Source organism: Capra hircus, chromosome 8, assembly GCF_001704415.2.
Source record: "Capra hircus breed San Clemente chromosome 8, ASM170441v1, whole genome shotgun sequence".
Lineage (NCBI taxonomy): Eukaryota > Metazoa > Chordata > Mammalia > Artiodactyla > Bovidae > Capra > Capra hircus.
Window position 1 is genome coordinate 101,632,373 of NC_030815.1, and position 24,629 is coordinate 101,657,001.

Consider the following 24,629-nt stretch of genomic DNA (forward strand, 5'->3'; position numbering starts at 1 on the left):
TTGAATGCAGAGTTGGATTTTTCTAGGGTTCTAATGTTCTTTGTATTACACTGGAATTAGACATTTTTCCATCATTATACTCATTTTAAGGAGCTTTGAAAATGCTTTGGCATAGTTTATTTATTTGTGGTAAGTAGAATTAGGAAGAATCAGCAATATAGAATCCTAACAGTATTTGTGCATACTGTATTTAAGTGATTTTTATGCCTGTTTACTTTCTGTGATTCTTAAATTTTATAAATCAAATACCTTAGCATACTTCCACTAGAAATTAATTTATAATTGATTATGCTGGATGAAGTAGCAGTTTCACTTTAGCATTAATCCACTCAGATTAACTGAACTTTTATATCTACGATTCATTATATTACAACTTTTTAAATAGCATTTATAACAAAAGAATTTTTGTTTTATAAAGTATTTGTTACAAAAAAAAAAAACAAAACACACCATCTTGCCAAAAACCATTACAGTGTCTATGCATTGTGTATATTCCGTGATGTCATTGTTGAGATTTTGCATGTGGTTGTAGGTGCTCTTTCATATGTGTGTTTGTGGTGTTGATGTGGAATTGTTCACCATTGCTGCTATCACTTATTGTAGTTAAACTGAAAAACTGTGCGAAGAGGCTGTGCCGGTCAACATTTGTATGTGTGACTTGTGAAAATAGGTACTTAGCTGTTTAATTTTGAGCCAGCACTTAGTGGCCTCTACAGAAGGAAATGTTGTAGTTGTCAGGTGATGCCAACGTCAAAATCTTGCTTCATGTTTATAATTCCAGGTCAGCTTTCCTTCTGCACTTTCCCCAACTCTTTGAAAGGGAAACATTTGTAAAAAGAGAAAGCAAGAATTCTGAACTTTCCTAGTACCCCCCACCTTAAATTTTCCCCCCCCGATACTTGAGAAATTCCATAGAATGTCAGTGTAGCAGCATAATTTCCCTTGATCTAGGTATTTTAGGTTGAAGAATATAATAACAGAAGACTGTGGTGGCACATACATTATCTTTGTTGGTTATCATGCCATATTGTTTGAATTTCATTTAATAAGAGTATTTAGTATTTTCATTTTGTTTATAAGGGACCATGAAAAGCCCAGCTTCCCAGGTGGCTAGGTGGTAAAGAATCCACCTGCAAATGCAGAAGACGCGGGTTTGATCCCCGGGTTGGGAAGATCTGGAGGAAGAAATGGCCACCCACTCCAGTAGGCTTGCCTAGGAAATCCCATGGACAGAGGAGCCTGGCAGACTACAGTCCAAGGGGTCACAAGAGTCAGACATGACTTAGCAACTAAACAACAACATGAAAACCCCGGAGTTCCAAATGTTAACTTTTATATTCAGCATCTGCCTAGGCTTAACATACCTGGTTGCCTTATGACCATCAGAATTCTTTCATGCCCACCTGTCTTTAGTTTGCTTCCTGATATTTGTGACTTGCCTCAACAATTCCCAACTTACTGTGACATTAGAACATTATTTCAGTGGGTTAATTTTACTTTATTAAAATTTAATGGGGGTAAATTACATACGTATTTAATACATTATTAGGCTTCCCTTGTGGCTCAGCTGGTAAAGAATCCAGTTGCAGTGCAGGAGACCTGGGTTCGATCTCTGGGTTGGGAAGATTCCCTGGAGCAGAGAAAGGCTACCCACTCCAGTATTCTGGCCTGGAGAATTCCCTGGACTGTATAGTCCATGGGGTTGCAAAGAGTTGGACATGACTGAGTGACTTTCACTTAAAATGGAAGGGAAATATCATAAAATGTTAAGAAAAAAGGCTCTTCTTAAAGAACCTTTTCACACCAACTTTGCAAAACTCACTTCAAGTGCAGGATTTCCTTCTGTCTGTTCAGTGGGTTTATACTTATAATATTCTTATAATAAAGGGACAGTCTTCTGAGTTACACTGATGCTTTCTGTGTGACTGTTGGTGACAGGCAATACTGTATATGGAAACGTTGCTTCTGAAATTGCTGATTTAATTATAAGAATATTAAAATGAATTCATCAAGGCCCCTGCCACTTCTTTGCTTATAGAAAAAGAAAGGTGTATTTTATGTTGAGCCTTTTCTCCAGAATATGCTTTAAACATTTGTCACTCAATGGAGGTGACAAAGAAATAAAGGAAATTCAATTATGTATGTTCTAAAGAAATTATGCCCTTGTCCAATGACACAAAAATATTTCTTGTTTCTTGCATCTGGAGTTTTCAGGCGAGATCTTTGTACTTAGAATTCTGTTTATATGAACACCAAAGATTCTGGCATAATATGTCCTGAAACGATGACTAATAGTTTCTATTAGATAGCTATGGATACCTTTATTGAATCCTGCTCTTGGGTTTATTTGCCCTCTTTGGGTCTTTTGTACATTTTGTATGTCTGTCCTGAGGCCTTTATGCCTAGGGCAACTTTTTAATCAAATAATACATATATATTTATTGGGTTTCTAATTTATAGAGTTTGTTCTCACCATGACTTTAAACTTTATTTCATTGCTAAAGTTAGACATAGATTTGCCAGATTAGCCTCATAGTTTGGACATTTTTTGTTGTAACCTGTAAATGTAGCTTATAACCCCGTAGGCCTGTTAGATAATGACTAGAAACATTTTGGGTTCAGTAGAATCTCTTATAGAAACTCATTTATCTGTTAATGTAAAGAACGTGATGACTTCATAAAATGAATGCTGTATACAACTTAAGTTCTTCCATCTTTCTTGTAAGAATGACTTTAAGATTCTTTTTATTCTACCACTTAAAAGTTAATTGGAAATAAAAAGATAGATATAACAATTTGGTATAATTTAACACTAAGCATCTGTTTAGAAATGTAATCACCACAGTTAATACTTAGAAAAGTCATATGAAAAAAATACAATACTGTTCTTTGAAGATGGATTTATTTCCCCCCTTTTGATGGATTGTCAATTTGAATATATATTTTCTGGCCACTTAGCTATTAATTGATTTACATGAAAAAAACATATGTGTGCCTGTTCACTCAAACCATACTTAAAATTATCTTTTTAAGCTGCTACAATTATAATGTATGAAAGAAGGAAGAGAAAGGTGAGTTGAGGAAGAGGGAAATTTCTGTTAATATTTAAAATGTGTAACTGTGATACCCTTGGTTAATTAATCCTCTGCCTTTCGATATTTGTAATAATACAGGAGAATTTTTTGTTATTAAGAATATACTGTTGGTTTCATTTTTGTCTTGCTGCTCACTGATCTTTAACACCAAGATGTTTTCATCTTTATCAGTTCAGTTTTTGCTTCATATTTGTCTGTGTACCTGTGCTCTAAATAAAATTACAGTTTTATGTCCCAGTGGCTTATTCTGTTATGTGATAATGGTTATCTCTAATGTAGTGTGACTTTCTATTGTTTTCAGTATTTGTTGGTACAGCCTAAAACTTATAGAAATAAAAAAATCCAATAAAATCAGTTAATGAACATCAGTGATGTCTCTATAATGAGAGCGTGCTTTAATCATAGTGTTTTATCTGTGGTTGGGTATGACTAGTCTTCATTCATTTACTCAATGGTTTTGTGCAAAGCTGGCTGATTTTTATAGCTACAACAAATAGTTTAAAAGGCAAGTTAAACCACATTTTTTAAAAAATTGTCCTGGTCACCATGCATTAGCCCGGGTTATAGTCAGCGCAGACCGAGCAAAGCATTCTGCATCAGTTGTTTTCTAACCACTGAGGAGGGGAAGTCACGCAAGGAGGAGCGTTTCTACATGTGAGTGCTCAGACAAAGCTCCTAAGTAGGAAAGACCCTTTTGGAAGGCATTTATAGCTAATTAATCATATGCTTCCTGGAGCCCCAGGCCTAACAGTCCTGTTGGTGGAGCAGAAGTCTCTACTGCAAACTTTGTCTTTCTGTCCATCTGTGGAGCTGTGTCAGCCAGTTGTGTGAAGTCATACCAAGCTAAGTAGATGTCAGGTTCTAGACTTCCTCATTTGTAGGAAAATTTTTCTGTTCAGATACAGTTCTCTGTGTGTGATCGGTTGCATTCAGCACATTTGACAATGTTCTTTGGAATAGGAATGGTTGTTCAAAGTGATTACAGTTATCAGTTTCAGATATCCTTGTTGTGTCACTAAAATTATTTAATAAAGAAACCCCCAGAAAATAGTGTTCTCTCTCACAGTTCATTATTTTGCAAAGGTGCAAATAAATTTCTTCCATATCTGTGGATAGTCTCCCAAAGTATTTATTCATAGTAAGCTGAATATTCCAAATAGAAATACTGTATTTTTGTATTATAATACTTTAAATTGTATTGGAAACTACTTTATAAATGGTTATAACTAAGTTTGTGTTTTTAGAATTCTAGACACAAAGGATTCATCTTTAAATGTGTTTACAAGTTAAACATTTAAAATGTAACAAATTTTATTTTCCCAGTAGGGGAAAAATATTAGAATTTAAGTTGAGGAATATTTACCCTACAAGTCAGAAAACGTTTTCTTTTTAAAAGTTTTATTCATCTATTTTAAATTAATGATAAGCTTTTCTAAGAAGGTTTCAAATTACTAAAAATAACTAATATGTATAAAATATTTACTGTTGGTACTATTCTAAAAAGGTAATGTTTAAAAAAATATTGAATTTGGTGGCAAACATTTTCAGACTGAATGTTTTTTACTTTATTGAAATTTATAATGATCTAAAAATGTGAACGCGATAATTGCCTTCCTTTTTTAAGCATTATTTACTCTCCTGGATAAATTTTATTAGAGTTTTGGTTTCTCAGTGCATATAGTTATGTTTATGCTATACTGTAGTCTGGTAAGTGTGGAATAAGCTTTATGTCTAAAAGAACAAGTGTGCTTTTCCATAGTGGCTGCACCAATTTTCATGCCCACCAACAGGGCACAGTTGTTCCTTTTTCTCCACATGCTCACCAACACTTATTGTTTTTTGTCTTCTTGACAGGTGTGAGGTGATATCTCATTGTGGTTTTGATTTGCGTTTCCCTAGTGATAAGTGTGGAGAAGGCAATGGCACCCCACTCCAGTACTCTTGCCTGGAAAACCCCATGGATGGAGGAGCCTGAAAGGCTGCAGTCCATGGGGTCACTAGGAGTGGGACAAGACTGAGCAACTTCACTTTCACTTTTCACTTTCATGCGTTGGAGAAGGAAATGGCAACCCACTCCAGCGTTCTTGTCTGGAGAATCCCAGGGACGGGGGAGCCTGGTGGGCTGCCATCTATGGGGTCGCACAGAGTCGGACACGACTGAAATGACTTAGCAGCAGTGATAAGTGATTTTGAGGATCTTTTCATGTGCCTGTTGGCCATCTGTATGTCTTCTTTACATCATGCTTGCTTTCTTGGTTCCTTTTTTGTTGTTAACTTGTCCCAAGTTTTGCTTGATAGGTTGCAGATGTTAGTTAGACTTTTGTTTTTGTTTAACTTTTTCTGGCTAATACCTTTTATTTACTCTCTTATTTGAAAATACATTCTAATAGTTATTTCTTTCATGTGTTTCTGTTTTTAACAGATTTAAATATATTTTTTTAATATAAAAAATTAATTCACATTGGTCATCTCTCCCTTTTTTTCTTCTTTGTTCCTTATCCTTCCCAGAGAGGATGAGATCCTAATTATATTTTTTAATATCTTTCTTCTCCTCTTTTTCCCTTATTATTGAAATTATGGGGAATTTTAGTTCAAGATTTTGTTCCATCACACCCCATCTCTTCAGTTTTAACAACTGTGTTGAGCTCAGTTGCCACATTACCTGGTGTTAGGAGTAAATTACCTGCTTCTCACTCGCTATACCTTGTACCCAGTATCTTTCCCTCTCTTTGATTCAGTTTTTCTTTTGTTTGCAAATATCCATGACTTTTTTTTTTTAAGAAAGGGTGCTTGGATGATACTCTTTTTATGATTGAAAATACCTTTCTTTTTCAAGTGATGCTTTAGTTAGTTAATAGAATTCTTAATTTTGGTTGTTTTCCCTCACAACTCTGAATAGACTTGAGTCAGTGTATTTTCATATTTGGTATCACAGCTGAAAAATCTAATTCTTGTCACTATCGCGATGGCTTTCCACACCCCCTGCACCAGAAAGATTACACAATTTTCTTTCTGTTCTCAAGCTTTGGAGATTTCACCAAGATATGTTTACGTATGTGTCTTTCCAGTGTGTGTGTTTGACAGTTCATGGACCTAAACACTCTAAGGATTAAAATCTTTCTTTGATCAATGGAGTTTTCATATATCTTGGATTATTTTATCCTATTCTCTAACTTTTTATTTTAAATTCTTATAAGATGGGTTTTTAGTTTCGTTAGCCTGTCTTGTGTGCCTCTTAACTTCACTCTCATCAGTTTTTTATTACTTTGCCTGCCCTTCAGGGAAAATTCCTTCCTAGTAACTAATTTGTCCTTTAGCCATATTCATTCTAATACTCGGCTCTTTGGAGAATTTTTAAAATGTGTTTTTTCCATCATTTAAACTTTCCAGGATCTTTCTTGTTCTTCTCTTTTCCTTTTTTTTTTAAAAATTAATTTTCATTAGAGTATAGTTGCTTTCCAGTGTTGTGTTAGTTTCTGCTGTACAGCAAAGTGAATCAGCTGTACATGTACATATATCCCCTCTGTTTTGGATTTCCTTCCCATTTAGGTCACCACAGAGCATTCATTAGAGGTCCCTGTGTTATACAGTATGTTCTCATTAGTTATTTTATACTAGTGTCAATAATGTATGTATGTCAATCCCAACCTCCCAGTTCTTCCCACCCACCCCCTTCTCTCCTTGGTTCTCTTTTCCTTTTACAATAAAAGCTGTTCTTGTTTTACGTATGCATTATCTTCTGAAACCTATGTATTGATCTTTTAAATTCTTTTTTTTTTTTTCTGGTTTTCTGAATTGTCTGTTTTCAGGTAGAGGATAGGGAATATGAAATTAGTTGCTCTGCTTGTATAACTTGGTAACTTCCATGCTTTTAAGTTTTACCCAGTTGCCAGGTGATGCTTGTTTGTATGCTGACATTTTAAAATGAAAGTCTGGGTTTAACATTATTGATAGCTTATAGGGATTTCCTTAGACCATGTTCAAGGGTCCTGTTTGAACCTGGGCAGAGCTCACTTTTGTGGGTAATAGCTGAGCACAGGGTTCTGCAGGTGGACTTCACCCAGCTGTAATGCTGGACAAAGAAGTGTTCATGAAGAAGCTTCCCTGCACAGTATAAAATAGAAGATAGGCTGGGAAGCCAGGAACCCTCTCCAGTGTAGACACAGCAGAGGTGCTACCTGAGAGATGGAGTACATTGGGGGTTTCTTACTTTTTATAGCTGCTTTCCTGTTTTCCCCTCTCTATCCAATGGGGCTGCCTGGAGTTACCTTAGGCAGTGCCCCCTTTTCTCTCTGACCTTGGGGGTAGTAGCCATCCACTGCAGACCCACTCACTGTACACGCTGCTGTAAATGATGGGAGCTGTGTAGAGAAAGTAGGATAATCATTCAGATCCGGCCATCCTTAGGCTCTACTCCCACAGCCCCTCCTAACTCTGAGCTCAGAGTTTGCCTGTTCTCTAGTGGGAAATCATTCAGAGACTTCTTTAGTAGTCCCTTCTTTTCCCAGTATTCAGCTGTAAGTTCTTTCTTTCGTTTGTTTCTCCATGAGGATGCTCTCCTAAAAATGTCCCCAGCTCCACAACACTACAACTTATACTCAGAATTTTTAAAAAGCAGTTAAAGAGACAAAATTTAATCCTTAAATACAGTCATGAAGGAACCATGTATGCTGTTTTATTTTCACGAATTTCTTTTCCCATTATGTAAGTATACAAGCATTCTTTCCCTGTTTCTTTGTATATGAGGACTTGGTTTCCATTTTCAGTGTACAGACTCTGTTTCTGTGATAGAAAATTAAATTATTTAAGCCCTTATAATTGTTTAATGTAATAATTAAACTTAGGCATCCTGTCTTATGATGTACTCTTTTCTACTCCTATGCATATTAAAGTGATAGGGACTAGGCTGTGTTGCAAATAAGTCATTTTTGTATTGTTGTTCAGAAAAGCTATAGTGAAACTATAGTGGTTATTTAAATCAGACTTATGAAGGTTAATCTGAGTAAATTTGGGAGGCAAGGATGTTTTTCAGAAGCACAAATGGCTAGTACCTAAATTGTGTTCCTTACTAAGCGCTGTATCCCTGTAGTACCTGATTCCTTTGGTGTAGTGACCAGAGTGCAGTCTGCAGGACCCAGGAGCAAACCAGGAGTTGGCTCTAATATTTTCCAACTCCATGACTTGGGACAGCACAGTGCCTGGTACAGAGAGAGTACCTCAGTAAATACTGGATTAATGATGTATGAACTTACTAAGTGTATGAGGTTCAGATTCCTTACCTGTAAAATAGGCATAACAGTAGGATTGCTTAGAGACGCAGATAATTTATATGATCCTTAGCATATAGTGAGCATTTAATTAGTGCTGGGCATAATAGTACATTTTATACTAGAATTCTTTGATTAATATCAAGCAAGTCCCAGAAATAATACAAGCTATATGTTGGTTTAGGAGGGTGGTGAGAGGAATATGCCTGCATGTCTCAGCTGCTTTGGAAAGCATTTCTAGCGTTGTTTCTGTCTTACTTTAAGCATTTATTAAAGCAGATTGTGTGTTCAGCAATACAAAGCCAACTTAAAGGGTGAAGACACAGTCTTAAGGAGCATATAGACCAACTGAAGAGATCTTCCGGGCACAATTAGATTATTAGTTCTAAGGAATAAGAAAGCAAATGTGGGGCTCATACCAAAAGCCAGGATAAGGGAGTTGGATTATATGGGGAACGAGTTTGCAACTGGAATTGAAAAAACATGCTATTTGATTGACACAAAGACCTGAGTGAGATTTCTCAGGGTGTGGGGAGGGTGTGACGTGGTGTCCTGGGCACAGGTGGATTCTGAAAAACAGGAGGCTGGTGGTTTGGGTTCCTCACTGGGAGCAGAGACAGGTGAGGTGAGTCAGATACAAGCACTTTGCAGATCACCTTGGTAATGTGTTAGCTTTGGGTTTTGCTATTTCTCAGCCTTTTTGAGCCTGGTTTGAATACAGAAACATTCCAAAGTGGGTCAGAATCACTGGTTAGAGTACAAGTTGGCATTGTTGTAACTTCGCAGTGGTTTTTACCTTGACTTTTTTTTCTATCGAAAGACAACAATTTGAACAGTTTAAACCCAGCTTTAGTAGATCACAGAGTGTGAAGAAAGGCCAGCTAATGGTTGTAGATTTAGCTGTCTCCTTGGCAACCAGTGGACACATTGAAAAAGAGGAGTCTTCATCTACAATCATTTAGCAGTTATAATTTACAGTCTATTCACTCTCAGAAGTGAACCTAACTGGTGTACCCCTTCTCTTTCCCTAATATTCTACTTTACCTTCCATTCAGATTCTAAGCTAGCAGATGGGTTGTGGAGTCAGGGTTGAAATCTCTCTCTTTATCAGTTTGTGAAAAGAAATAAAGAAATATGCTAATACCATTTAATTTGAAGCTGCCCAGAATGACACATAACACTTTTGAGACTATTACGGAAAAATAACAGTTCTTCATGTGCTTAAGGTAAAGAGAAAGAATGTATAACTTGTCATCCCTTTTCTTTCCCTTCTTTCTAGTTGAAATGCTATTTTTTCAGTGAAAATTTTGGAATCATTCTTTGTTTCTCCTCATTGATATTTCCACAACTGTTACTGAAATGCCTGCGTTAGTGCATCAGTTAGTATATATGGGGGATTAAATCCAAGGATACTGCATGATTTAAAGCTAGAAATACTGTTTCATACTATATTCTAATATAGATATACTTGATAGAAACTTTCGTTTCTTAAAGGGTTGTCTCTTAGAAGTTTTCTGTTATTTAACATGATCCAAAGATTTAATTCTCCAAAGATGGGAATGGCAAATTATTTTAATGCCTTTTATTGTTTTTCTTTCTAGCCTATTCTACTAAGCTCAACAAATTTCCTGTATTTAATATTAATGATGACTTGAATGACCTATGTACCAGTGCAGTAAGCCCAAACACGACCAAAGCCACGCGGTATGCCCTGAATGTGTGGCGATATTGGTGCATGACCAATGGGCTTAAAGATCACACAGACATCACCAAGGTAAGAAATTCTTGACTTTACTTCTTCTTACAGCCAGCTTTACTGTGCTTGCCTGTGTCAGGCAGGGTGCTAAGCATTGTGGGGAACATGGAACAGGTGCTTTCTGTCTGGGGAAACTTTGAAAAGACCCTAAAATAGAAAAATATCCACAGTGCAAAGCAGAATTTAAATGCCAAAAAATCCAGATGGGTAAATTAATTTGACTTTGTTGAGACTGACAAAGGAATTGATACTTAAACTTAATTTTGTATTTTGAGAGAGAGGTAGAGTTTCAAGAGAATTGGATAAAGACATGAGTCTTCTAGATGAATCGTGTAAGAAAGAGTAAAATTCAGAGGGACATATTTACCTGCCTGCAGCAGAGGCTTTGTGTATGGGAACAATGAACTATAAAGGTAGATTCTGATAACCCTTAAATGCCAAGCCAAAACCTTGTGAATATTGGCCACTAAAGTTTTTTCCTGTGTTTCTTTATAAGGAGAGATTTTATTTGAAAGATGATTACAGGAGCAGCAAGGAAGGGACTGTCATAATTGGGAGAACACTGACCATAGGATCTGCAAATGTCTTAAGGGTCAGGTGAAAGGGAAACACTGAATTTTTTTTGAATAGGAAGCAATGTAAGAAATGTAACATTTTAGAGCAATTAACTGGAAGTGATGAGCAAAAATGTATCTGGTAGATTCTTAATTTTCCCAGTTGTAAAACAAGCTCTTAAAATCTCTTCTAACTTGAAATGTTTGACATTTGTTAACGGAAGGGAAAATTCTAGGACGTGTAGAGACAGATGTCAGAAAGAAAAATACCAATACAGTATATTAACGCACATATATGAAATTTAGAAAGATGGTAATGATGACCCATTACGCGAGACAGCATGAGAGACATAGATATAAAGAACAGACTTTTGGACTTTGTGGGAGAAGGCAAGGGTAGAATGATTTGCGAGAATAACATCAAAACATGTCTATTACCATATGTGAAATAGATCGCAAGTCCAAGTTTGATGCATGAAACAGGGCACTCAAAGCTGGTGCACTGGGACAAACCAGAGGGATCGGATGGGGAGGGTGGTGGACGGGGCTCGCTATGGGGGACACATGTAAACCTGTGGCTGATTCATGTCACTGTATGGCAAAACCCACCACAATATTGTAAAATAATTAGCCTCCAATTAAAATAAATAAATTAATTAATTTTTAAAAATGTAGAACAAGAGAGGTATAAAATCACCATAGAGCACCACAATGATAATTGCTTCAGGCAAGATCCACTGGTAATGGCAAGATTAGTGGTGAAAGTGTAAGGATAAACAGGATTTTTGTGTTGCATCAACGTAAGACCCTCTTAAATATGTACTAGAGAGAAATAGTAACTATTCAGAGGAGAACCCTGGCAGATGCCACTTTAATAGTGATCAAGATTAATATTTCCCATGTGCTTAGGACAACACACTGCATGTTATGGGATTTTTTTCTTAAAAATTCGTAACCTCAGTGTACTCATGATAAAAAAGCAGACAAATCCAAATTGAGGAAAATTCTACAGATTGCTTAACTGGTACTCTCCAAATGTATCAAAGAATGTATCAAGGTCACAGAAGATATTAAGAGAGAGAAATGGTCACAGTTTGGAGGAAACTAAGGCGTGCTGCAGTCCATGCCGTCGCAGAGTCGGACATGACTGAGCGACTGAGCTGAACTGAAGGAGACAGGACAACTAAATGAAATGTGGGACTATATTGGTACAGGAAGAAAATTTTACTGGAAAAATGGGGAAATATGAGTAAAGTCTGAAGTTTAGCTAACAGCATTGCAACAATGTTAATTTCCTGGTTTCAATAACTGTTCTGAAAGATATTAACATTAGGAGAAGCTCAGTGAAGATTAGTTGGGGATTCTCTCTACTATTCTTGTAAGTCTAAAATTATATTAAATTAACATATTTTTTAAGACAAAGAAAAGAGAAATATGTACTTTGATTTGGATCTGTTGAGTATAAACGAATAATAGATACATCTACCAGATGTATATGTCAAATAAGCATTTGGGAACATGAGTTTAAAACATGGGGGAAATATTAAAGCTGGAAGTCTAAATTCAGAGGTGTTGCAAATAGAAGTCAAAGTTGAAGCCTGTGTTTAGGGTACCAACAAGAGATGAAATAGGAAATCCAAGTTTCTACTTCTGGAAGCATGGTGCCCTAGATACTGTGAGGGACCTTTGCAAAAACAAATGGAGTCATCCAAGGGCTGAAACAAGTGGTGTGAGCAGTAGGCACATATGAAAATCAGGCTCTCGCCTCAGGGCTTATGTTAATAGCATCCATTGAGGAAGGGAAACGACTAGGAGCCAAACTGAAGAACCCTTTATTGAGAAGACCCTGAACGGGTCTAAAGAAGTTCTAAGTCAATAGCATACCCTAGCTCCTTGCAGAGTCATATGCTAATAATCTTTGAAGGGAAACATCCAACATGTAGGTGTAAATTTTTCACAAGTTAATAAAGATCAAGTAAATATGTGCTCATAAAAAAAATCATGTGCCACTTAAGGAAATAAACCACCATGAATGAGAATAATTAGAAACAGAAAACGGATTTAGACAGCAGGAACTTCAGATAGTAGATTATAGGCTAAGTATGTATGTAATGTTTGTGGAAAGACTGAAAAGAATTATAAAAATGAACAAGCAACACCACACTAATCAAAATGACCCAGCAGCTCATTTCCACCTGTGATGGTAAGGGAATAGAAGGGTCCAGAATTACCCTCCGCAGCAACCAGAAAACTGAGCAAAATGTTTGAAATAAGTCTTCCGACAGAACAGGCAACACAGACTTGATCCCTAAGATGAGTGCCACCACCTGTCAGGCTTTCTGCCTGGAGACAATATCTAAACTGCAGGGAAGAGAGGGGGAACCCAGACTGAGCCTGGCAGTCTTGCTGAGTTGAGGGGAGACAGAAATCAGAACTCAGGGAGGATGGGGACATGAGAACAACTAAAAAGAAATTACAACATTCATTGAAAAGATGGAACAAATCCAGAATTAAATGTAAAATCCATAGCTTCTAGCATCTAATCAGAAGTTGCTATTCATAGGAAGTGGAAACATGTAACCCATACGCAGGAGAAAAATTAGTTAAATCTTTCACTTCCAACCAAGTTGGAGGAGATTGCTCTCCTGCCAAAAACAACCGAAAAAGCAGACAAATGATATAACTAATATGCAAGTTACTACATAACACACACAGGGCCGTGATGTCTGAGAGATGGGAAACAAGGTGAGCCTTAGGTGTGTCCCACCTTGCTGCCTTGAGAGAGTCTGCAGGGCTGTGGTGCAGGGAGAGGGCATGCAGGCAGAGCCCAGCACACTTGCTGAGTTGAGGAAATGGAGCTAAGGGTCCAGAGAGACCCAGGTGACTAGGACTGTCATGACAGAATATTTGAAAGTGGAGTTACCCAGAAAGAAAACCTGAGAGAACTGAACATATTCCATCTCAAATATTGAGCTAAATACTGATCAATATCTGCATGTGAGGGAACTGCCAGAGGAGGGCAAAACATCACCTAGAAGAATGAAAGGTGTTAGTGCCTGGAGCTCCACCGAGCTGGAGATAGTGCCTTTCCCCACCAACCATACTGGAGAAACCTCAGGATTCACGCGATAGAGTATTCAGAAAGGTCTTGCATCACATGTGGGGAAGAATTAGCCATGGATTGAGCTCTGCTCTGATCCCACCCAGCAAATCTTAAAAGCAAGACCCAGCTACATGAAAAGGTAGGATATCACTAATCATCGGGGAAATGCAACTCAAAACCACAATGAGCTATCACCTCACATCTGTTAGGATGGCTATTATCAAAACATGAACTAGCATACAGTCCTTTATCTCAAGGAAGTGAAAACATTAACTCAAAAGGGTATATACACCTCTCTGTTCATTGCAACATTGTTTACAATAGCCAAGACATAGAAGCAGCCTAAGTGTCCAGGAAGCAACAGTTAGAACTGGACATGGAACAACAGACAATAGGAAAAGGAGTACGTCAAGGCTGTATATTGTCACCCTGCGTATTTAACTTCTATGCAGAGTACATCATGAGAAACGCTGGGCTGGAAGAAACACAAGCTGGAATCAAGATTGCCGGGAGAAATATCAATCACCTCAGATATGCAGATGACACCACCCTTATTGCAGAAAGTGAAGAGAAACTAAAAAGCCTCTTGATGAAAGTGAAAGAGGAGAGTGAAAAACTTGGCCTAAAGCTCAACGTTCAGAAAACGAAGATCATGGCATCTGGTCCCGTCACTTCATGGGAAATAGATGGGGAAACAGTGGAAACAGTGTCAGACTTTATTTTCGGGGCTCCAAAATCACTGCAGATGGTGATTGCAGCCATGAAATTAAAAGACGTTTACTCCTTGGAAGAAAAGTTATGACCAACCTAGATATCATATTGAAAAGCAGAGACATTACTTTGCCAACAAAGTTCCGTCAGGTCAAGGCTATGGTTTTTCCAGTAGTCATGTATGGATGCTAGAGTTGGACTGTGAAGAAAGCTGAGTGCTGAAGAATTGCTGCTTTTGAACTGTGGTGTTGGAGAAGACTTTTGAGAGTCCCTTGGACTGCAAGCAGATCCAACCAGTCCATTCTGTAGGATATCAGTCCTGGGATTTCTTTGGAAGAAATGATGCTAAAGCTGAAACTCCAGTACTTTGGCCACCTCATGCAAAGAGTTGACTCATTGGAAAAGACTCTGATGCTTGGAGGGATTGGGGGCAGGAGGAGAAGGGGACAATCCAGGATGAGATGGCTGGATGGCATCACCAACTCGATGGACGTGAGTCTGAGTGAACTCCGGGAGTTGGTGATGGACAGAGAGGCCTGGTGTGCTGTGATTCATGGGGTTGCAAAGAGTTGGACATGACTGAGTGACTGAACTGAACTGAACTGAAGTGTCCATAGATGGATGAAGAATATATGGTGTATATACACCATATTACTCAGCCATAAAAGGGAAGAAAATCTTGCCATTTGCAACAACATGTTTGAACCTCGAGGGCATTATACACTAAGTGAAATAACTCAGAGAAAGACAAATACCACATGATCTCACTTTTATGTGGAATCTAAAAGCAAAAACCTCAGAGCACACAGAACAGATTGGTGGTTGCTAGACACTGGGAATGAGGGGTAATGAAATGGGTGAAGGTGGTCAAAATGCCTGGGGATGTAATGTTATAGCTTGTTTACTATAGTGAATAATACTGTATTGTGTATTTGAAAGTTGCTAAGAGTAAATCTTAAAAGTTCTCATTACAAGGGAAAAAATTAAACTATATGTGGTGATGGCTGTTGACTAGATTTATTGTGGTGATCATTTTGTTATATATATATATTTCAAAACATTATTTATATAACCCAAACTGATACAGTGTTATATAGAAATTACATCTTAATTTTTTAATGAAAAAGCAAGACCCAAAAGGATCCAAGAGTTCTCAGTAATTTAACTATGTCTTAGAGCAAACCTTAACAACATTTATAGGATTATAAAAATATCCAGACCCCAAGAAATAAAATTCAGAATGTCTGGCAAATAAGCAAAAATTTGCACAAATGCCAAGAAGCAATAAAATATATCACTTAAAAAAATGAATCAATGAAAACCAACCCAGAACTGACACAGATTTTAGAATTAGCAGACAAGGACAGTAAGCCATTATTATGAAGAAGATAAAAGCACATGAAAAGATGCTCAACTTCATTAGACCTCAGGGAAATGCAAGCCTAAACCACATGAGATTCTACTTCACATTCAGTAGGAAGATTCGAATGAAAAAGAAAAAGATAATAACAAGTGTTGAAATTGGAACCTTCATCCGCTCTTACATGGTCCTGGTGGGAAGGTAAAACGATGCAGCTGCTTTGGAAAGTCTGGCGGTTCCCTGAAAGTTAAACATAGAGTTACTGTATCCCCCAGAAATTCCATTCAGGGACACAAACTCAAGAAAATTTAAAACGTATATCTATGCAAAAACCTGTACACAAGTGTTTGTTGTAGCATTAATCACAATGGCCAAAATATAATCCAGACAACCCAGATGTCTATCAGCAGATAAATGGATAAACAAAATGCAGCATATCTATACAGTGGAATATTATTTGTCAACAAAAAGAAATGAAGTACTGACACATGCTTACAGCATGGATGAACCTTGACTATGTTATACTACATGAAATCTCAGACACAAAAGAACAAATATGTCTTGTTCCGTTCATGCAAAGTAGGTAGAACAGTCAAGTTTATAGAGATACAAAGTATAATAGAGGTTACTAGGGGCTGGCAGGAGGAGGAAAGGTGGAGTTACTGTTTAATGAGTACAGTTTCTTTTTAAAAAAATTCTGGAAATAAGTAGTGATGATGGTTGTACAACATTGCAAATGTACTTTCAATGCCACTGGATGGTACACTTGTAAATTATTAAGATGGTAAATTGTATGTGTATCTTAACTGTAATAACCTAGCAAATCAATTTAAATGTAACAGTTCACCTTCATTCATAAAAATATAAAAACTCATCTATTCTCGTAGGGCCTTATCACCATTTCTTCAGCCCTTAACCTTAACCTTTTCTAGGCCGGAGGATCTTGTCTTCCAGACTTTGTGAAGTCACTGTGAAGACAGTTATCTGTTACTGGGAAACTTTACACTTCCTTGCAGGAATCCGTGGAAAGAGCCCCATTTCCCCACAACCTCCACAGCTTAGGTAGCATACATCCATCCCAGGTGGTGAAATGCCTCACCTGTCCAGTTGGGTGTGCCTTATCATCACTTCTGGGTAGTTTCTTCTGTGTTGTCTAGAGGAATGTGGATGAAGAAGAAAATGTATTTCAATCCTCTGTCTCACATGGGCCACTTAAATATTTTTAATGATAAATTCTTAAGAAAAGCCAGTCTCTTAGAGAATTAGCAGTATTTAGTTAAAAGGAACTGTGGCATCAAGGTCTACAGTCTTTACTCTTACTTTTTTGGTCCCAGTGCAAGGTATTTTTAGTCTGGTTGTGTCTCTAAAGATAGACATAGCTAGCAGCAGACAGGGCAGTTGCAGCTGTTGACCATGGTCTGGCAGCTGGCTTTCCTGGTGGCACAGATGGTATAGAATCCACCTGCAATGCAGGAGACCTGGCTTTGATCCATGGTTGTGAAGATCCCCTGGAGAAGGAAATTTCTACCCATTCCAGTAGTCTTGCCTGGGAAATCCCATGGACAGAGGAGCCTGGCAGGCTTACAGTCCATAAGGTCACAAAGAGTCAGACATGACTGAGCAGCTAACACTTCACTTTGGACCTTGAATTTAGTTTCTTTTTTTTTTTTTAAGGAGGAAAGCAAGTAATCAGATCAGACTTCAAGTCATCTCAATAAGCAGAGTGAGCCCTGCCAGTCTCACTCTTTCATTACCCTGTGGCCTACTACATGTTTTCCACAGAGTGCCTTTTCTTCATAGATGTGATCTAATCCTCACTAGTACGTCTTTCTCAGAGTTGCTGTCTCATTGATTTATATATTCCTTAGCCTTACTGAGAAAATAGAGCCTCTTGAAGTTTGTATCTGTCTTTCTCAATAAATGGAAATTTGGTAACTACAAAAGTGAAATCATTTTTGTTGTCAGCAATGGTTACTTGAAATTTTGTTTTGTTTTCCTATTAGAGTATGTATTAGTTCACAAGCATTTTCTCTACTTTCTTCATCCCTTGGTCAAGATTATCACAAAAGGAAGTCTGAGGCATTCCCCAAAAGTAACTCTTGGTTTTACATGTCTTAGAATTCTTTCAATTGCCAAGGATTACTACATAGCTCCAAAACTTTGGGATTTATCAGCAAGTCAGTCTTCTTATACTGTTCTTTCCTATCTGGCGTCGTCTGCCCTGTGACCAGGCTCTTACTTCTCTTTGGTCATTTTCGCATCAAGGAAGCCAGGTTTGCAATCCATAGTGAATTTTTTTTTTTTTCATAGTGAACTTAATGTAGTAAATCTATTCAGAGTGGCTTAGGGAGGGAAATAGTTTTTGGCAATGTCTTCATAAAAAATTAAAGACCTGGAGGAATGACCATCAACCAAGACACAATCTGAGAAAACAAAGGAGGCAGCCGACATGGGCCAGAATGAAGAGTTTCTTGTGTGCAAAGAATATAAATTTTGTGCCTTGACATTTCTCCAGGAATTGCTTTTGCTATAATTTTTCTTTGAAACTGGTATAAATCAAGAGAGATGATCTGCACCCTAGCTCGGCTTGGTTCTCTTGACTCTGAGGTCGACTCCTTGCTTTAACCCATGTTTGTCAGTGCATGGGGTATCAATGAGAACAGTTCAGACCTGCTAGTGGGGATCTTCAACCTAAAGAACCAGTCGTGTATGAGATGTCCTTCTTGCCTTCAGGAAGCTTTCAGTCCACTTTGAGAGACAGACCTATAAATTGGGGGGGCTTCCCTCGTGGCTCAGTGGTAAAGAATCTGCCTGCCAGTGCAGGAGACATGGGTTGAATCCCTGATCCTGGAAGATCCCACATGCTGCCGAGCAACTAAGCCCTGGTGCCACAACTGCTGAGAGTGTGCTCTGCAGCCTGGGAGCCAGCTCGCACAAGCCCATGTGTCTGCAGTTACTAAAGCCAGCACACCCTAGAGCCAGTGCTCCATGACAAGAGAAGCGGCTGCAGTGCGAGGCCCACACACTGCAGCTAGAGTAGCCCCCGCTTTCTCTTAGCTAGAGAGAAGCCAGAGCAGGAGTGAAGCCCCTGCACAACCAAAACAAAATAAATAAGTAGAGTTATTTGTTCTAAAAAGATTTGTGGGATCCCACTTGAGACAGTAACTTGCTTAGGGAAGCTGGAGTAGTCTTCTATTTTGAGCTAGATCTGAAATAAGGAAGAGAGGTTTTCCAAATAGAGAAGGTTAGTGGGGAAAAAGCTTTCTAGGTGGAGGAAGTAGCATATGCAGAGACTTGGAAGCATGGAAGAGCCTTGTGGTTTATATGACTGGCACAGCATTCAGTGAGGCTGGAAAGCAGAGTATAACAAAAACTACCACACAAAAAATAGATGTCCTTTTCATCATAGGGGACTGGAATGCAAAAGTAGGAAGACAGGAGATACCTGAAGTAACAGGTAAGTGTAGCCTTGAAGTACAAAATGAAGTAGGGCAAAGGCTAACAGAGTTTGGCCAAGAGAACCCACTGGTGATAGCAAACACCCTCTTCCAACAACACAAGAGAAGACTCTACACATGGACATCATCAGATGGTCAATACCAAAGTCAGATTGATTATATTCTTTGCAGCTGAAGATGGAGAAGCTCTATAGCAAAACAAGCTCTACAGCAAAAACAAGACCAGGAGCTGACTGGATCAGATCAACAACTCCTTATTGCAAAATTCAGACTTAAATTGAACAAAGTTGGGAAAACCACTACACCATTCAGGTATGGCCTAAATCAAACCCCTTACGCTTATACAGTGGAAGTGACAAATAGATTCAAGGGATTAGATCTGATAGACAGAGTCCCAGAAGAACTGTGGACAGAGGTTTGTAACATTGTATAGGAGGCAGTTATCAAAACCATCCCCACGAAAAGGAAATGGCAAAATGCTTGTCTGAGAAGACCTTACAAATAGCTGAGAAAAGAAGAGAAGCAAAAGTCAAAGAAGAAAAAGAAAAGTGTATCCATCTGAATGCAGAGTTCCAAAGAATAGCACGGAGAGAAAAGAAAGGAGGAGCAAGAATAGCACGGAGATCCTCAGTGATCAGTGCAAGGAAGTAGAGGAAAATAATAGAATGGGAAAGACAAGAAATCTCTTCAAGAAAATTAGAGATACCAAGGCAACGTTTCATGCAAAGATGGGCACAATAAGGGACAGAAATGGTATGGACCTAACAGAAGCAGAAGATATGGCAAGCATACCCAGAGTCAGTTGGCACATATACAGAGTCAGTTCAGTTCAGTTGCTCGGTTGTGTCCGACTCTTTGCGACCTCATCAGGAGAAATGTACGAAAAAGATCTTCATGACCCAGATAACCATGATGGTGTGATCACTCACCTAGAGCCAGACATCCTGGAGTGTGAAGTTAAGTGGGCCTTAGGAAGCATCACTATGAGCAAAGCTAGTGGAGGTGATAGAATTTCAGCTGAGTAATTTCAAATCCTAAAAGATGATGCTGTCAAAGTGCTGCACTCAATATGCCAGCAAATTTGGAAAACTCAGCAGTGGCCACAGGACTGGAAAAGGTCAGTTTTCATTCCAATCCCAAAGAAAGGCAATGCCCAAAAATGTTCAAACTACCACACAGTTGCACTCATTTCACACGCTAGCAAAGTAGTGCTCAAAATTCTCCAAGCCGGGCTTCAGTGGTTCGTGAACCAAGAACTTCCAGATGTTCAAGCTGAATTTAGACAAGGCAGAGGAGCCAGAGATCAAATTGCCAACATCCATTGGATCATCAAAAAAGTGAGAGAGTTCCAGAAAAAATTTACTTGTGCTTTATTGACTATGCCAAAGCCTTTGACTGTGTAGATCACAACAAACTGTGGAAAATTCTTAAAGAGATGAGAATACCAGACCAACTGACCTGCCTCCTGAGAAAACTGTCTGCAGGTCAAGAAGCAACAGTTAGAGTCAGACATGAAACAATGGACTGGTTCAAAATTGGGAAAGGAGTATGACAAGTCTGTATATTCACACCTTATTTATTTATTTAACTTATATGCAGAGTACATCATGAGAAACGCTGGGCTGGAAGAAGCACAAGCTGGAATCAAGATTGCTGGGAGAAATATCAATCACCTCAGATACGCAGATGACACCACCCTTATGGCAAAAAGTGAAGAGGAGCTAAAAAGCCTCTTGATGAAAGTGAAAGAGGAGAGTGAAAAAGTTGGCTTAAAGCTCAACATTCAGAAAACGAAGATCATGGCATCTGGTCCCATCACTTCATGGGAAATAGAAGGGGAAACAGTGGAAACAGTGTCAGACTTTATTGTGGGGAGCTCCAAAATCACTGCAGATGGTGATTGCAGCCATGAAATTATGGTGATTGCAGCCATGAAATTAAAAGACGCTTACTCCTTGGAAGGAAAGTTATGACCAACCTAGATAGCATATTCAAAAGCAGAGACATTACTTTGCCAACAAAGGTCCGTCTAGTCAAGGCTATGGTTTTTCCAGTGGTCATGTATGGATGTAGGGTTGGGCTATAAGAAAGCTGAGTGCTGAAGAATTGATGCTTTTGAGCTGTGGTGTTGGAGGAGACTTGAGAGTCCCTTGGATTGCAAGGAGATCAAACCAGTCAATCCTAAAGGAAATCAACCCTGAATATTCATTGTAAGAACTGATGCTGAAGCTCTACTACTTTTGCCACCTGATGCAAAGAGCTGATTCATGGGAAAAGACCCTGATGCTGGGAAAGATTGAAGGCAGGCAGAGAAGGGGACTACAGAGGATGAGATGGTTGGATGGCATCACTGACTCTAAGTTTAAGCAAGCTCCAGGAGTTGGTGATGGACACAGAAGCCTGGCGTGCTGCAGTCCCAGGGGTCGCAAAGAGTCGGACACAACTAATCAACTGATCTGAACTGAACGGATAGGAACAGGATGGGGAGAGGTCGTGGTGTCTGTCTTTGCAAGCAGTCTACTATTGTATGGAAGCAGATTGTGAAGACTTGCATATAAGGGAAAGATTTGGAACTTACCCTAAAGGCAACAGGAAGCTATCAGAAGTTACTTGTTTTATTTTTAGATACTAAGGTAATGTGATTTTCTGCTCAAAACCTCTTATGTAAGAAAACAGGGCTCTCCTACCGTCCCCGTGGTTGCCCCAGAAGCCATTACGCTAGTACAGTGGCCCACGCTTTGGTCAGTTGTTGGGATCAAGAGTGGGCCAGTCGAAATCCTCCCTTCATATTTTTTGTTCTACTGAAAATAAGTAGTGGCCTTTTGCTAATATTTGAAACTGTGAGATATAAACCTTGTGGAATGCTAGGTGGCTACATAAAGACAGCTGCTTTGTACAGAGAAGCAGAAGGTGACAGATGGAATCCTGAAGGCCTTGGAATCCACCCATTCTGATAGCCCTCTTTGCCTAGGCTTGTTCAGGTCTGGTCTCTGTCTCTCTTGTAACCACAGGAATCCCAGCTAATACAAAGAGAGGTTAATACCTGCAAGTAGGGAGTTTCAGATGACAGCATAAAAATCTGAAGCCAGCTGAGTTTGGGGGGTCATTGTAATTGGAAGTTTTATTAACTGTTACTGGTATGTAAGAAAGCTACTGCTTTTTATATTTTATGTGCAGCTACTCTCCTCTTTCTGATGGCTTTTTGACTAAATCTCTTGGAGTTTCCTAGACCAACATTTAGATTATCAGAGAATAGTTATATTTTGTCCGTTTCCTTTCCTGTATACATATATACATATGTGTGTGTGTGTAATTTCTTTTTCATCTCTTGGTCAGAATCTTTAGAGCAGTGTCATGTAATAGCAGTGATATTCATCATTCTTATCCTTTTCCTCACTTCATGAAAAAAGATTTTAATGTTTTCATCTTGGGTATAGTTTTTATAGTTCATGTCTGTAAAATAGTCTTCATCATACTAAGAGGATATTTTTTCCTCCAACCTGAGTTTAGTTTGAATGTTTTTTCTTTTAATTTGTTTTTTTGGTTGCACTAGGTCTTCGTTGCTGCACACAGACTTTGTCTAGTTACGGTGAGCAGGGGCTGCTCTTCATCGTGGTACTCCGGCTTCTCATTGCGGTGGCTTCTCTTGTTACGGAGCGCAGGCTCTAGGTGTGCGGGCTCCGGTAGATGGGACTCAGCTGTAGAGCACTGGATCAGTAGTTGTGGCATACCGGCTTAGTTGCTCCCAGACATGTGGAATCTTCCTGAACCTGGGGTTGAACCAAGATCCCCAGCATTGGCAGGCAGATTCTTTTATATACTGTGCCACCGGGGAAGTTCCTGGTTTGAATTTTTTTAAATTTGAAATGGGATAGCACATTCTTTCAAATGATTTTTCAGTAATTATCAAGTTCATATTACTTTTCCTTAGTATATGGAATAAGTTAGTTACCTTATGTATTACGTTTGAATCGTCCTTACACTGTGCCATAATCCCTGCTGGTCTCAATGTCCATTGCGTTCCTGCAGTCCTGAATTTGATGTGATAACATAAGTAGCCCAGAGCCATGTCCTCGTTTGCGTGGTTCTAACACGTATGCATTTTGTTTAACATTTGTGCCGTGCAAAACAGAAATCACCAATATTTTACTTAGTACATTTATACTCATATACTTTGTTTTTTGGTATAATATCTGTCAGAGTTGGATTAGGGAAAAAAATGAAGAATGCTTCTTTTTTCTGTGCTCTGAAATTGTTTAAATGCAAAAGAAAAGCTGAATTGACTCCATAATGCCATTTCTTTATGAGTGACATACATCTTTGGCAATCATTTGACTCAGATCTTTTACCTCTTATTGAACCAACTGTGGTAACTTACATTTTGCTAGGGAATTTTTCAGGTTATTTATATTTTCAAATTAATATGAATAAAATTTATAATATTCTTTGTTTTCGGTACTTATAGTTTTTCTCATTTCTGAAATTGTCTATATGTATATTTCCTTTGCTCTTCTTTCTCTTTCTTTCTGTCATATTTGCTAGGAGTTTGTAATAGTTTCATTTTTTTATCCCAATTTATGTCTTCTCCAGTTCATTAATTTGTTTTATTTTTATTGATTCACTCTACTATTTTTGATTTTGATCTACTTTTTCTAGCCTTTTGTGTTAAATAATGTTCACGTATTTTCAATAAAGTATCTAACAAAGTCATTTAAGGCTGTGATGTTTTTGGAATGTATTTGGTGATATCTCATATGTATTGATATCTAATGTTTTCAGTTTGGTTCATTTTTAATGTATAATTCTGTTTTTATTTTCTCTTTGACCCAAGGGCTCTTAGAAGAATGAAAGTTACCTGTATAGTTTCTACTTTTAAAACATTTTGTTTTGAGACGATCTTTTGTCCTAGAATGTGTATTCAACCTAAATTGACAATAAGCAGGGTCTGGTTTTATCTTTATCACTCCCTCTTGAAAGTAAAGCTTTCTTTCCAGCCAACCTTCCTGCTCCTCCTACCATACCTAAGGAGCAGTCTTTAATTGTCAGTATAATCATTAAGTTTTTCATATCTTTTGAGCAAATATTGGTACTGAAACTCTGTGGAGCATTAAGTCAGATATTTCCAGACTTATTCAGATAAATTCAGGTAAAAAATCAAGGCAAAATCTTGCTGTACAAATTGGACATGTCAGTTGTCTTTCGCTATAGAACGTTTCATACCAGCTGTGCCAAACAGTGCAGAGATCAAGGAAGTTAATGTTGGAATGATTCAGAGTTTGATCAGTTTAATTCAGGCATGGTTCAGAGAGGATGGTTGGATTTTAT

The 24,629-nt window shown here is 38.2% G+C and overlaps 1 protein-coding gene across 2 annotated transcripts in view; it reads left to right on the forward strand.

Moving 5' to 3' along the window:
• Nucleotides 1-24,629, forward strand: part of KIAA1958 (KIAA1958 ortholog) — a 136,612-nt gene that overhangs the window by 105,103 nt on the left and 6,880 nt on the right. For both annotated transcript variants that reach the window (XM_018052605.1, XM_018052604.1), the window contains one exon: nt 9,964-10,136. In XM_018052605.1, coding sequence (XP_017908094.1) covers nt 9,964-10,136 — 173 coding nt within the window. The remainder of the gene's footprint in view (nt 1-9,963; nt 10,137-24,629) is intronic.